This window comes from Cynocephalus volans, chromosome 8 (assembly GCF_027409185.1).
Source record: "Cynocephalus volans isolate mCynVol1 chromosome 8, mCynVol1.pri, whole genome shotgun sequence".
NCBI lineage: Eukaryota > Metazoa > Chordata > Mammalia > Dermoptera > Cynocephalidae > Cynocephalus > Cynocephalus volans.
In genome coordinates, this window is record NC_084467.1 from 111,352,258 (window position 1) to 111,365,817 (window position 13,560).

General features: G+C 49.2%; 2 protein-coding genes across 2 annotated transcripts; both read right to left on the bottom strand.

Annotated features, from left to right (window-relative positions):
• Positions 1-3,315: 3,315 nt before the first annotated feature.
• S100A8 (S100 calcium binding protein A8) lies at positions 3,316-4,300 on the bottom strand. Its single transcript, XM_063107054.1, has 3 exons — positions 4,285-4,300; positions 3,653-3,813; positions 3,316-3,503 (listed from the first exon to the last, which is right to left on the bottom strand). Exons 2-3 carry the CDS (start codon positions 3,791-3,793, stop codon positions 3,375-3,377), a joined length of 270 nt encoding a protein of 89 aa, XP_062963124.1. The 5' UTR covers positions 3,794-3,813; positions 4,285-4,300; the 3' UTR covers positions 3,316-3,374.
• A 6,356-nt stretch (positions 4,301-10,656) lies between these two features.
• Positions 10,657-13,062, bottom strand: LOC134384277 (protein S100-A15A). Its single transcript, XM_063105841.1, has 2 exons — positions 12,916-13,062; positions 10,657-10,833 (listed from the first exon to the last, which is right to left on the bottom strand). Exons 1-2 carry the CDS (start codon positions 13,060-13,062, stop codon positions 10,657-10,659), a joined length of 324 nt encoding a protein of 107 aa, XP_062961911.1.
• Between the last annotated feature and the right edge of the window lie 498 nt (positions 13,063-13,560).

Consider the following 13,560-nt stretch of genomic DNA (forward strand, 5'->3'; position numbering starts at 1 on the left):
CAAAAATATAAGCCATCACCATTTTGTCTTTATCCAGGTTTGAGACGATGGTTTGCTTCCCTCACACTGACACACAGCTGGAGCCCTGTAGGTGCTAGTCGCTTTCCCCTTCCTCTTCAGCCTCTTTGAATTTAGACTGAATTCCCCCAGTCATGAGGCCAGAAGATGGGCTGGGATCTGTACCCAAGCAAAATGGCTCTGGTTCCCAAGTGGAGAATGTACAGGGAAGTTGTTTCCATTGGAATAAGCTCTTTCGCCAGGCTGCTGGAGACCAATTGCTTCATTTCAGATCTTCTCTGTACGCTTTAGGACTTTTGTTACAACCACTAGGAACTCAGCTGAAGTCAGGAACCTTGGTGGAGAACCTGGATGGAGAAGCAAGATTTCAGACAGGTCGTCCTTACAGCCCCGGAAATCTCAGTGGCCGGATTTGCCTCAATTGGTGAACCAATGTCTTCTTTGTGGGCTCAATCGTTGCATGAGATTTCCTGCTAAACAACTTATTTCTCAACTTCCCACTGCCTTGTTCTTCTTTTGTAGCTGGGGAAACAGGAAACCAAATCACCTTGCTCTGGGCCATAAGCCTTGTCTGACTCTGCCCAGTGGTTCCTGTAATGGGCGCAGTCTTTTTTGTAAATGATAATCTCCAAGTCTGACTCCTCCAAGAAGCTTCTAAAAAATGCTTCCCTCATCTCCTCTTTCTCCAGGCTGCAAATGCCAGGTGGACCATCTCCCCTGCCCAGCCATGATCTCAGGAACCAGCTGTGGACAGCCCAGTATCGATCCAGTTCACAACCATTGCCCATCACTTATGGTGAAACTCCAGAGGATTTTCTAGGCCACCTTCCCCACAATCCCTCTGGGTGGGCTCCGAGAAATCAAGCTCTTTGAACTTTCAACTAAAGACAAACAGAATTAATAAGAGTAAATCTCTCCCTGAAGAATCCATTAACAGAAAGTCCAACAGCGCATTTTCAAAGGGTATCAAAGGCACTGGGATATGTTGCTCCCCGCCCTAACCCTGACATATCCACATACAACAGCGCACACACACACACACACACACACCACTATCACTGCCACCACTAATTGTGGATAACTGAGAGGCAGAATCAGGGTGCCCTCTGCTTCTGTGTATTCCTGAGTTATCTTTTCTCTCTTTCCATCCCCTACATGTTAAGTGAGGCCTGTGTTGTGGTTGGTGAACCCTGGAACATTGCTCATTTTTTTTGCCTGGGCCACATTTTGGCCAGCTACTCACTTTTGGACTATGTGTTGAAGGAAATTATAGCAAGATCACTGTGGTGCCTCTCAGAACGGCATAATCCCTATTTCTGCAATGCAGAGAGTGGATTCCATACTCCTGACTTGGGTGGAACCTCTGGCTTTGAGGGATGGATGAAGATACCCTTCAGCAAACTAGAAGGAGGCAATTTAATCCCTAGGCCTTTCTACTTGCCCCAGCAGGGGCCCATCCCCACATTCCAATGACTAGACTCCTCATCTCATTTTGGGTCCCAATCTTAACTCTCACCTGCCTGCCAACCATGTTCACTAATATGTTAGCTGATAATAAAACTGGCTAGTAATGAATGCAGTGGTGGAAAAGTTTTAAGCTGTTACCTGTCCTTGCTCATTTGCATTTTAATATGATTAATGTCTACTACAAACTAAAAGCCCAGTGATCTGAAGTGAGGAATCTTCACTGGAAGCCAGTTAGTCTGAGTGGCATTTTGCTAGCGGAGGAGGAGGGCTTTGCTTCTCCTGAAATCCTGGGGAATTGGCCACCTCCTCTTCTCCTCTTGAGCATGAAGCTCATCTGCCTTCTCAAACAACTCCTCTCCCCTCCATCCCAGAGCTGGGCTTCTCCCTTCAACCCAGGCTCCTGCGGTCCGAGACTCAATAATTCTCCCTGAGAGGGTTGAAGGGTCCCTGCTGTGTTTATGCAGTAGCTCAGGGCCTTGTGCAGTGCAAAGGGACCCCAAGCCAACCTTCGTGTCCCAGGGCATTGTGTTCCTCTAACTTCACAGGGCAGGAGAGTTGTGAAGAGCTGTGGGCTGCAGGATGGGGACTGATTTAGTCCTTGTCAACGACGTTCCCAGAAAGAGTTCAACCACCCACTCAAAGCAACAACAACAATAGAAATACTCCACCTTTCATTACTAAAACTGGCAGCTAGGACAAGTGTTCTTAACCTTTTTTAGACCTTTGGGCCCTTTGGAGAATCTGATGAAAGCCACAGGGAAGTGTTCGTATGCACATACACACAAAGGGATGCATTTAACGTTAATTCCATTTCAGAAACTTATAGACAGACCAAGTTAAGAACTCTGGCTTAGTAATTCTGATGACAGCGTATTACCCTCCTCATCACCACTAACACCACTGTTCCAGCACCTAAGTGGGGACAACAGAAAATTTCCTAAACCACAGCATGAAAATCCAATTTGGAGATTAGATTCTTGTCAAAGGTGCCCATTCATCTTCTGGCCTCCCCATTTTACCAGGCCCTTAGAAAAGTCCATGGATATAATGATTGGGAAGTTATTTTGGATAATTCACTGATCACCAGAGCATAGAATCTCACAGGGCAACATTTCAGTAACCTATTCTTTGAGTTGAGTTGTATTAACATGTTGGCCTATCTGCCCATTCTTTTATTATTTAATCGAGTTGGGAAATTGGGAGTAGAGGAGGAGGGAAAGCTTCCAAAATCCCTAAGGACAAGGGTGGGGCCAGGATGCTCTCCTAGTGTAACTTAATGTAAGACTTTAAACATCATCCACCTGTAGTCACGCCACACACAGAATCAGACTACTTCTCTCTGTCACACGCACGCATGCGCGCACACGCACGCACGCACACACACACACACACACACACACACACACACACACACACTCCTATAAAGCTATCTCCCTAATTTCCCAAGAGCCACATCTAAGTCATTTGACTAGAAACTAAAATTTGGCTTAGAGAACAGTATCAGTTTTCCTTACATCACCCTCTTCCCTTAATCACCCACTTGGGAACAACTAGTAAAATGATCAGCTCTAGTGTTATGCGCTTTTTAGAATCCTTAAGTCCTAGAACCAATGACTTGGACTGTGGGGCTGGAAAAGACTCAAGAACAGTTTGGGGAGAGTGCAGAGAAGAGACCAAACATGTGGTAAAGCACTAAGGCTTGTGAGAGGTGAGGGTGGGGACAGCAGAGGTATCTTCCTCTTCCTTTGGATCTTCCAACCCTCCCTCCACCCCCAAGAATCTCGTCCCACAAGAGAAAAGCAAGAGACTAAGAGCAAACTGAGGTATTGATGACTTTATTATTCTACAGGTACATGTCTGGGGCCCAGCCCCAGCTCCCAGCAGCTCTGCTACTCTTTGTGGATTTCTTTGTGGGCTTCCACGCCCACCTTTATCACCATTACGAGGAACTCCTCGAAGTTAATTGCCCCATCACTGTTGATATCCAACTCTTTGAACCAGGTTTCTGCACTCTTTTTCTGTCAGGATTGAGGAGGGAGAAGCCAGAGTTAAAGATCTTAGAGAGAGCTGAGGCATGGCCATCTACGGAGGGCAGCACGAAGGAGCAGGGACCCAGGGCACTGTCAGAGCCAGGCTGAGAACCCCACCACACCCAGCCCCTCCTCACCTTTATGAACTGAGGACACTCCTTCTCTAACAATTTCTTCATGTCGTCCATGTAGATGGAATGGTAATTTCCTTGCAGCAGGGAGTACTTGTGGTAGACGTCAATGAATGAATCCAAGGCATTCTCCAGATCAGTCAGCATGGTGCCCAGATATGTTCCACCTGAAAGAGGGAGCCACATGGGGAATCCTGCAGTACCCGTGGCAGAGTGGAGACTAGGGGGACACTCAGGGTTCATACCCTAAGTAATGGCTTTGTCCTGGCCTGCACCATCCAAATAACTAAACCCACCAGATGGCTATGGCTCTGATGGGAAGGGGCTGGGACGATATCGATACAGGTGTGAGACACACACAGGCACACACACCAAGTTCCTGACAACTCTCCTCTGCTCCACCCTCTGCCCAAGAAGGGCCCAGCTTAGGAAACAAACGTACCCTCACCCACTGGAATGTGCTAGAGGACTCCACTCCACCTTATCCCTGTCTCACTCTCCTTCTCCAGGAGCACTGGATCTTTGCCCTAGACATTCCAGAACTTTCTCTCTCCTCTCTCAGAGATGGATGCTCCACTTTCCCAACCCTCCCCAAGGGAAGCCCAAAGTGTGGGGCAGACACAGACGGTCCCACTTACCAGGTCTCCTGAAAAAGAGTTGACAAAGGACAAGCAGGGCTAAGCGTCAGCTTCCTTTTATAGCGAGTAGGCTTGGCCAGCTGCCCGTGGCCTCGTGCCATTCAGGGACAGCTACTCCCTTCCAGGCTTGCTATAGGCTCTGGTTTCCCAACCAGGTGAATGTGGCAATCACTGTGCAGAATGAACATTTTTGATGGGCAGGAAGGAGCGGGAAGGGAAGGAGGAAGGCATTTGCTGGGCAGTAGTGCCCGGCAGGAGAAACCAGGAAGAGGCCACGGTGAGCACTCCTCTCCTGGGCCACAGGCATCCACTCATTTGGTCCAGCCAGACTCCCACTCCTGAGTCCCTCTCCACTGTTGCTATTGCTTATCCCATGCCTTTATGGCCCATCTACACATCTCCAAAACTGAATTGGAGGTGAATGCATCCCTTTGTGTGTATGTGCCACTCCCCTGTGGCTTTCATCTGATTCTCCAAAGGGTCCAAAGGCGTAAAAAAGGTTAAGAACACTAGTCCTAGCTGCCAGTTTTAGTTATGAAAGGTGGAATATTTCTATTGTTGTTGTTGCTTTGGGTGGGTGGTTGAACTCTTTGTGGGGATGTGGTTGACAAGGGCTAAATCAGTCCCCATCCTGCTGCCCACAGCCCTTCACAACTCTCCTGCCCTGTGAAGTTAGAGGAACACAATGCCCTGGGACACGAAGTTTGGCTTGGGAAGTCCATTTGCACTGCACAAGGCCCTGAGCCACTGCATAAACACAGTAGGGACCCTTCAACCCTCTCCAGGAAAATTATTGTGTCTCAGACCACAGGAGCCTGGGCTGAAGAGAGGAGCCCACTCTGGGACAGAGAGGGGAGAGGAGTTGTTTGAGAAGGCAGATGAGCTTCATGCTCAAGAAGAGAAGAGGAGGTGGCCAATTGCCCAGGATTTCAGGAGAAGCAAAGCCTTCCTCCTCCGCTAGCAAAATGCCACTCAGATTAACTTGCTTCCAATGCTAAAGATTTATGTCATATTTCTCATGTTACAAAGCACTACATGTTCATATTATCTCATCAGAGCCTCAGAATATGCCTGTTAGGAAGGAAGGGCACAGAACCTGCCCATTCTACAGATGAGGAAGCTGAGGCCCAGAAGGTGAAACAATTCACAGTTTCCCAGTGCAGGTGTATCAGATCCCAGACCAAGTTCCAGAGCATCTGACCCCAGAGCGCGATCTGACAAGAACATGACTCTGGGAAAACTCCTCTCCTTTTTGTTTCCTTCACATGGTCATCAAATATTTACCCTGTGCTTCTTCGGGGCTTAGGCCATCATCACCTCCTTGGGGAAGTAGATGGGATTAGCCCCTCTTTTTCAAGATTCTATTGTCCTTTGGGCTTCATTGTACCACTTCCTCTATAGCTCTGTGATCTTGGGCACATCATTTAACCACTCTGTGCCTTCTTGCTGTGTCAATTATTAAGTGGAGATTAAAGAGTCTACCTTCAACCTACAGAATGGGAGAAAATATTTATAAATCATATATCTAATAAGGGGGTAATATCCAGAATATGAAAGAACTCCTATAACTCAACAACAACAACAAAACAGAAAAACAAACAACCCAGTCAAAATGGGCAAAGCACTTGAATAGACATTTCTCCAAAGAAGACATACAAATGGCCAAAAAGCCTATGAAAAGATGCTCAGCATTACTAATCATTAGGGAAATGCAAATAAAAACCACAGTGAGAAACTACCTCACACCAATTAGGGTGGCTACTATCAAAAAAGAGAAAAAATTAAAAAAACAGAAAATAACCAGTGTTAGCAAGGACATAGAGAAACTGGACCCCTTGTGCACTTTGGTGGGACTGTAAAATCGCACAGCTGCTGTGGAGAACAGTGTGGCAGCTACTCACAAAAATAAACATAAAATTACCATATGATCTGACAATTCCACTCCTGTATATACACCCCAAAATTGAAAGCAGAGTCTTAAAAGGATACTTGCACACCCATGTTCACAGCAGCATTATTCACAATACTCAAAAGGTGGCAGCAACCCAAGGGTCCATCAACAGATAAATGGATAAATAAAATGTGGTATGTACATACAATGGAATATTATTTGGCCTTAAAAAAGGAATGAAATTCTGAACATGCTACTATATGGATAAACCTTGAGGAAATTATGCTAAGTGAAATAAATCAATCACAAAAAGACAAATACTGTATACTTCAACGTATGTGAGGTACTCAAAATAGTCAAGTTCATAGGGACAGAAAAAAAATGATGGTTTCCAGGGACTAGGAGGAAAGAGAAGTGGAGAATTGTTTAATGTGTGCAGAGTTTCAGTTCTGCAAGATGAAAGGGGTTCTGGAGGTTGGCTGCACAGCAGTATGAATGTTCTTAACAGTACTGAACTGTACACTTAAAAGTGGTAAAAAAGGTAAATTTTATGATATGTTTATTATGCCATAATTAAAATTTTTTTTATTTTTAAATGCTTTCACCTTTAAAAAAATCTACTTCATAGTGTTGTTGTGATAATTAATAATGTATGTAAAATATTTACGACCTGTGGACTTTTCTTAATGTGTATTACATTTTAATTAAAAGTTTACACACAAAAAAATGTGTAAAGTGGTTAGAGAAGAGCTGAATTAGGCTCTGAGCAAGTATAAGCTGTGAGCACTGCCCCAGAACTGTGTCTGATGCTCTAGCTGGACCACAAGTCCTCCAGGACCCAGACTGTAGGTATCTGCCTCTCCAGGACCCAGCACAGTGGCTGGCATACACAATAACAGCAAACACAGTCAATAAAAAGAACAAATAACAACAAAATAATAGCTCACATTTATTGGGCATTTATCATGTGCCAGGAACTGTGCTAAGTTCCTTGTTTGCATCAATTCATTTAATTTCTACAGTAATTCCCACTGTACGGATGAGGAAACCAAGACCCACAGAGAGACACAACATTAACTATATCAAGTGATTTGTATGACTCTCACTTCCTGTCCCTCCCTGGAATGCCTCTTCAGCCCAGTAATGTTTTCCTCCTTCCTGGTCCAGCTGAGGCACCATCTGTTTTGAGTCCATCCCTGATCCTCCTTCCCCAACCCCATCGATACAGAGTTAATTTTTCTCTCTTCTGTGCTACCCAAATCCTTATCCATCATAGCATTTGCCCTGCTAAATTATGACTCATCTGTTCATTGTCTGTTTTCTCTTTGTGACCAGGACCCCCTTTAGAAAAGAAACTACATTTATTTTCACACTCCTATGTCCTGGCACTTACTAGTTGTAAGATTAATATTTATTGGTGGCAGTGAAATGAATGAATGCAAAATTGAACTTTTGGCCTTTTCCTTATGTAATGCAGAAATTCTCTTTATTACAGCCAGCCACGTTAAATTGTTTTTGAAAAAAGGCAGGGTATAAATCCATCAATCAAATGCAGTCTAACTTCCTTGACAAGAGGTGAGTCAACCCTAGACAGGGAAATAGGGTCATTTCTGACATATAATATGACAAGTTTTCAACCAGCGATCAGCCCTTACAGCATACCTATTATTCACCAGAAGCTATCTTATGTGACCTGGCACAACAGCACCTTACCCCAAAGCAGCACATCATGTTTTCAAAGTGTTTGTACATCCACTGACTCATTTGATTTTCCCATCAACCTTGTCAAGTGGACATTACAGGTATAATTATCCCTATTTGATAGAAGGGGAAACTGAGGCATGGGGAGTTACTCAAGGTCGTTGCCCAGGTCCAGTCACAGTTGTGAGCTATGACTTCCTCTCAGCACGATGTGAGACTGGCCAGTGAGATCATGAAACACCCCCCTGGACAGACAGCCTTGGGGCCTTCAGGGGGAGCAGGAGCCAGGCTGAGCTGACCTCGCAGAAGATGGGTGTTGGGAATTGGGTAAGCGAATTGAGGCAAAGACAAAGGCTGTAACCAACCTGACGGACGGACGTGGGGCAACCAAGGGGAAGCAGAACCTGGTCATGTTTACAGGAAAGGGCTCAATCACTGAGTATGTGTCCCAATAGACTTTACCCAGCCCATCCCTGAGGCTAAGGAAATGAGGACAGCTCAGGCAGAGCTGGTGGAGAAATCCCCAGCAGGGGCAGGAGGGAGGCAAGGAGGACTCAACTTGTTCAAAACTCAAAGCCCATGGAACCCAACACTCCTCAAGTGAGACAGGCAAGAAGAACTCCCCTCAGCAGGAGGCCACTGTCTCTACACATCTAGATGCGGCCAAGGGGCCCTGCAGGAGCGAGCACAGATTCAGGTCATGGGATTCCAGCCCTGCAGACCCATTCTTGCATTCCCTCCTCAAGCACTAGCTGAGTGTCCCACGTGCTGACCCCAGGGCAGGTGCAGAGATGCGGAGATCCTGCCTTGGAGGAAAATGCAGAGACTAAAACACACTACCATGCAGCAGAATGTGTGCCTCGGCAGGGGAAAGTCCAGAGAGAAAGGAAATGCAGACATCTTCCCAGAGAGGTGGGGGCCAGCTGGGTCTAAAGGCTAGCACTGCAGACTGGAGAGCATGGAGGGGCGGCAGGCCCAGCCCAGAGAGCAGCCGGGCAGCATTCTGCTTCAGAGCTTCACTGATGAGAGACAACATCTCCCAGGCTCAGCTCCCAGGGCAGCCACCGCTCACCTTGTTCTGCACACAGACCCAGCTGGGGGAGGAGACCAGACAAAGCCCCTTCAATGACCCCCCAGTTATTGCACAGGTGAGAAATGCCATGATCTGCCATCATTACTTTAAAACCCATTGTTCCTATCTCAATAAGTTCAGTATACCGGTTCCCAGACCCATCCTCAGAAAAGACAACCACCCGTGATGGGCTTCGGCATTGCCTGAAGGAAGAGGAGACCCTCTCCAGGGATTCTGCATCAGATTCCTGGGCTCCCAGGAAAGGGACAGGAAAACAATACAGAGATAAACTGGGCAGGTCTCAGCTGGGAGGGGCCAAAGACCACAGGAGGACTTGGATCAGTGAATCATGAATAGCCCAGAGGTGGGAGTCACTCCCACATTCTTCATCATGTTTCATTAGTGAAGACCAGGCCCATCCCTTTTCTCTTCCAGGAATTCTTCCCTGGTTGACAGTCTCCCAGGTTCCACTCATTGCTCTACCCATGACAGCTGTCTACCGTTCGCTGGGCTGGATTGTCAGCTTTGCCCTTGTCTCGGCCTCTGACTCAGCATGCACAAAACCCAATGCACCATCTTCCCTGCAAACCAGTTCATGCCCCAGTGCCTATGATGCCCATGCCAGTTTCTGGCCTCATCTTCCCTTCAATCACCAACTCCTGAACCTCAGCGTCATTGTAGATCCCTCCCCTCCCTCAGGCCATCGCTGGGGTCTGGGGTTCTGTGTTCTCACTTCCTCTGTGTCCACTCCCTCCCTGCATGCCTGCATGTTGCCATTCACCTGGTCCTCCTGTCTCCTGCCAGGCTGTGCAGGAACCTCCAATGGGTCTCTAGCCTCTCCCTGATCTGATCTGCACTCCATGACCCCAGCTAGTTTCTGAAAGCACAAAGCTGGTCCCATGGCCCCCACCTCCTCCCCACACTTAACGACTCAAGGTCCCATTAGCTAAAGGACAAAGCCCAAATTCCAATGCTCAGCTTTCAAGAACTTCCAGAGTCTGGTCTTAACCCACCCCTTTAAATTGATTTTGTACTATTCTTCTCCATGGACACTAATTTCCAAGCAAACTTCCCATTGCTCCTGGATATTCCGTATGAATTTCTATGAAGTTCTATGAACTTCCATTGAAGTTCCCTCTGCTTGACATGTGCCTCACCCTCTGCATCCTGGTCCCTCCCAGGCCCAAGTCCACCTTTGTACACTGATTCATTGTGGCTGTCCTTCAGAGCAGGGACACCTTCAAAAACTGGTCCACATGCAGTGCACCCCTGCCCTCGAGCCTCCCTTCCTAATCAGCAACATCACTGGGGAGGCTTGGCTTCCTCACCTCCCCAAGAGAAGACTCTTCCCTCTCAGGCTCAAAACTGAGAGCAAGGCTGTGTCTCCCCCCTCAGACAGGGGCTCCCCAGAGGCAGGGGTGTGCCTCCCCTTTCAGACAGGGGCTCCCTGCAGGCAGAGATGTGTCTCCTACCTAAAAGGAATGTTCCCCAGGGAAGGAATCAACCCTCCTTTTTCTGGACCCATAGTGGATGCCCAAAACCATGAAATATTTACAAAATTGCTTCATTCTCTTCCATGCAGCTGTCTTTCCACAGACAGGCACATACATGTGCACACACACAGAGACACAGCAGAGTTCTCGGTTGGGCTGCCCGTAGCCAGCACCTGGGGGCAGGCTCCAGTGGGCAGAGGGCTGCCTGTCCCGCTCTAATAGAGGCTGTGCTGGGCGCAGTGGTATGCACACAGCTGCCGGTGGTACTGTAGGTGGTAGTCTTTCACTAGCTTGCCCAGGATGTAGAGGAACTCGTCAAAGCAGATCTGGTTGTCCTTGTTCTTGTCTGCTGCCCGGAACAACTCTGCAATGTAGTACGGCTCCTTGCGGCCCTGAGGAGTAGGCAGAGGGTCAGCCACCTGCTGAGGTACACAGCCCACCTGCTGGGCCCTCTACCCCCTGCTGGGATGGGAGAGGTGACAGTGGCATGGCCCTGACTGCAAGGGGCTTGCGGGAAACAACACCTCCCTCACACAGTCAGTGGCTAGGATACCACAGGCTGCAAAACCAGATGGAAGAGGCCAAAGTGTGGTAGGGGCCTCAGGTAACTGGCCCTGGAGCTGCATGGGTGCAAAAGAGGGAGGAAACTGGGCTCTGCTTACTGGTCTGCAGCTCCTGAGCAGTGCTGAGCAGCCTGGCATCCCCAGACACCATTCACATCACTGTCAGTGGCTGCCTAAGCCTGTCTTCCCAGCTGAACTGCATGCTTCCCTGGAGGGACACCCAGACCGGGCTTCCTGAGGGTAGGGTGGTGCTTCCTCCTCCACACTGGGAGCTCCCCAAGGCAGAATCTGCCTGTCCCCCATGTCCATTGCAGTTCCAGCACCAAGTGGGGTCATGTGTGCATGCTGTGGCACCTGCTGTGAAATTCCTATGACAGTTGACTCTGTCACCTACATAGGGTGCAGAATGAGGGAAAGGACAAAGCCATGAGCACTGGAGCTGCCCAGGAGGTCCCAGATCGGGTGGCCCTCCTGTACGCCATGGCCCTGAGGGCTGAAGGTTAAGAAGGTAGAAGAGAGAAAAGATGAATTGGAGACGGAAGGGACAGCATGAAGAAAGTCCAGGTCAGGGTGCAGCCAGGAGACAGGACAGGCAGAGACAAGGTGAGCATTGAGTGTACAAGGCAGTGGCAGGTGAAGAGGGATTTGGTTGGTGGGTGTGGAGAGCCCAGCATGGAGCCCTGAAAAGCCTTTGGGGGAAGGAAGCTTGCATCTGTAATCAGCTGTGGGCCTGGTGGAGGGCCCCTCATCCTGTGGGCAGGTTTGCAGCCTCTGTACCTTCACCACCCACCACTACCACCTGTTTCTGTGATCTGATCTCTTCTACAAAGAAGCTGGCTAACCAGAGAAGAGCTGAAGGCTTCCTGCCTCAGCCAGGCTCTCGCCAGCTTTCTTCACCTGGCCCACCTTCCCCAGGCCTGCTATCTGTGCCCAGGTGTCTGTCTCTAAGGGCCCTTTGCCTGGGTGGGCCTGTGAGCCCCATGAATGCAGTGCCTGGCCCGGCCTGGCACAGCCCCATGGACAGGCAGTCTACAATGGAAAAGAAAAAGTTTCCCAGAAACAGGTGACTAACCACAGTGACCTTCCACCTTAGTTCCTTTCCATCTCTGCAACCCCCAGAGGTTCACCCCAGTAAACGGAGGGCAAGACTGTCTTCTTGACATTTCCCAAAGTTAGGCAAGGAAGGAGGGGAAGTGACCAAAGGATAAACTTTTCCTGGGATGAAGTGGCCTTGAGTCAAGGGATGGACCCAAAATCCTCTGGAGATGACAGTCCAGAGACCATGAGGCATGGAACAGAGGGCAGCACCCCACAGACACCCCTGCCAGCCTTGCAGTCCCCAAGGAGCCCCATAATCACAGGGCTGGGCCTGGTGACAGAAAAGATTGCCAAGGCCTGAGCGGGTGTCTGGGCCTGGACTTCAGGGCTGGGCCCATCTGGGTCTGAGAGACTCTGGGGATGAAGGAGGAAGGTGCTCCTACTAGGAAGGGAAGGCTTGTGCAAGACCCAGCAGAAGGGGCTGGAGCGCAGAGGGCTCGCCAAGGTGCAGAGGGATGGGCCTGCGGGCAGAGGGGAGGTTTAGGGCCTGTATTTAGGATGCAGGACGGGAGAGGAATGAACAGGTTTGGGCTTAGGACTGAGTTTCAGGGATTAGCTATGCTTGGGCTGGAGTTCCGGAAGAGGGAAAGACAAGAAGTAAAGCTGGCCTGGGACCCGTCTCTTCCTCTGGTGCGGAGCCGGCCCTCTGTACTCCCTCACTACTTCCCTGCCCTCCCCTAAATTGGAGATTCTCATGGGAGAAGGCTCCCCCTACCTAACACCCTCACCACTCACTTCCAACCCCATAACCAGCCATATATCCCTGCCCTGGTCCCCTCTTTTTCCCCCACCCTGATCCCAGACCCTCCGCACCAAACTCTCCATGAAGCGGGGCACGTTGTCAATGAGCAGTGACTTCAGCTCCTCCAGGGACAGGGTCTCCACGTCCCCTTCCCGGGCTGCATACTGGTGGTAGCAGTGGATGATTTGGAAGAGGGATTCCTCTACTGGTGTGTCCATCCTGGCAGCTGGGCCCCAGCCCAGGGCAGGGGTTTTGGATGAAATGGAGGGCAGCAGGCGAGGGTCCTGAAAAGAAGCCCACAGGCCCAAGGAGGGACAGATAACACTGAAGGAAAGGAAAGGCCTGTGAGCGCTCCTTAGAGTCCGGGGTGGAGCAGCTGGGGACTGTGGAGACTCTAGGAGGAGAGAGCAGCACCTCATCTGGGCCAGCCCATAGCAGATGGTACCTCCTCCAAGACCCTTCTGCCCTCTGTCCTGCTCATAGTCTTGCACTCCACCTGACTCCTTGCAAATTTGACTGAAAGTTGCTGCCCTGCAAGAAGCTTCCCTGCAAAATCTCAGGACAGGCCTCCATCCCTTCACTAGGACTAAGGGCCTCCTGGGCACAGGAGCTGTGTCCTCCTGCTTTCCAACCTACCCTCAGTTTAAGAATTACCTGAAGTCAAGAATGGGGAGAAACTAAAGACTCCTTGAAGCAAGACAGTGTTCATGTTGATT

Excerpts from the sequence above, each read along its gene's own strand:
- LOC134384277 (XM_063105841.1), bottom strand. The coding sequence starts at position 13,062 with ATGGACACACCAGTAGAGGAATCCCTCTTCCAAATCATCCACTGCTAC. Across the intron at positions 10,834-12,915 it reads CCCGCTTCATGGAGAGTTTG|GGCCGCAAGGAGCCGTACTA; the intron begins GTGCGGAGGGTC and ends CCTACTCCTCAG.
- S100A8 (XM_063107054.1), bottom strand. The coding sequence starts at position 3,793 with ATGCTGACTGATCTGGAGAATGCCTTGGATTCATTCATTGACGTCTAC. Across the intron at positions 3,504-3,652 it reads AGTGTCCTCAGTTCATAAAG|AAAAAGAGTGCAGAAACCTG; the intron begins GTGAGGAGGGGC and ends CAATCCTGACAG.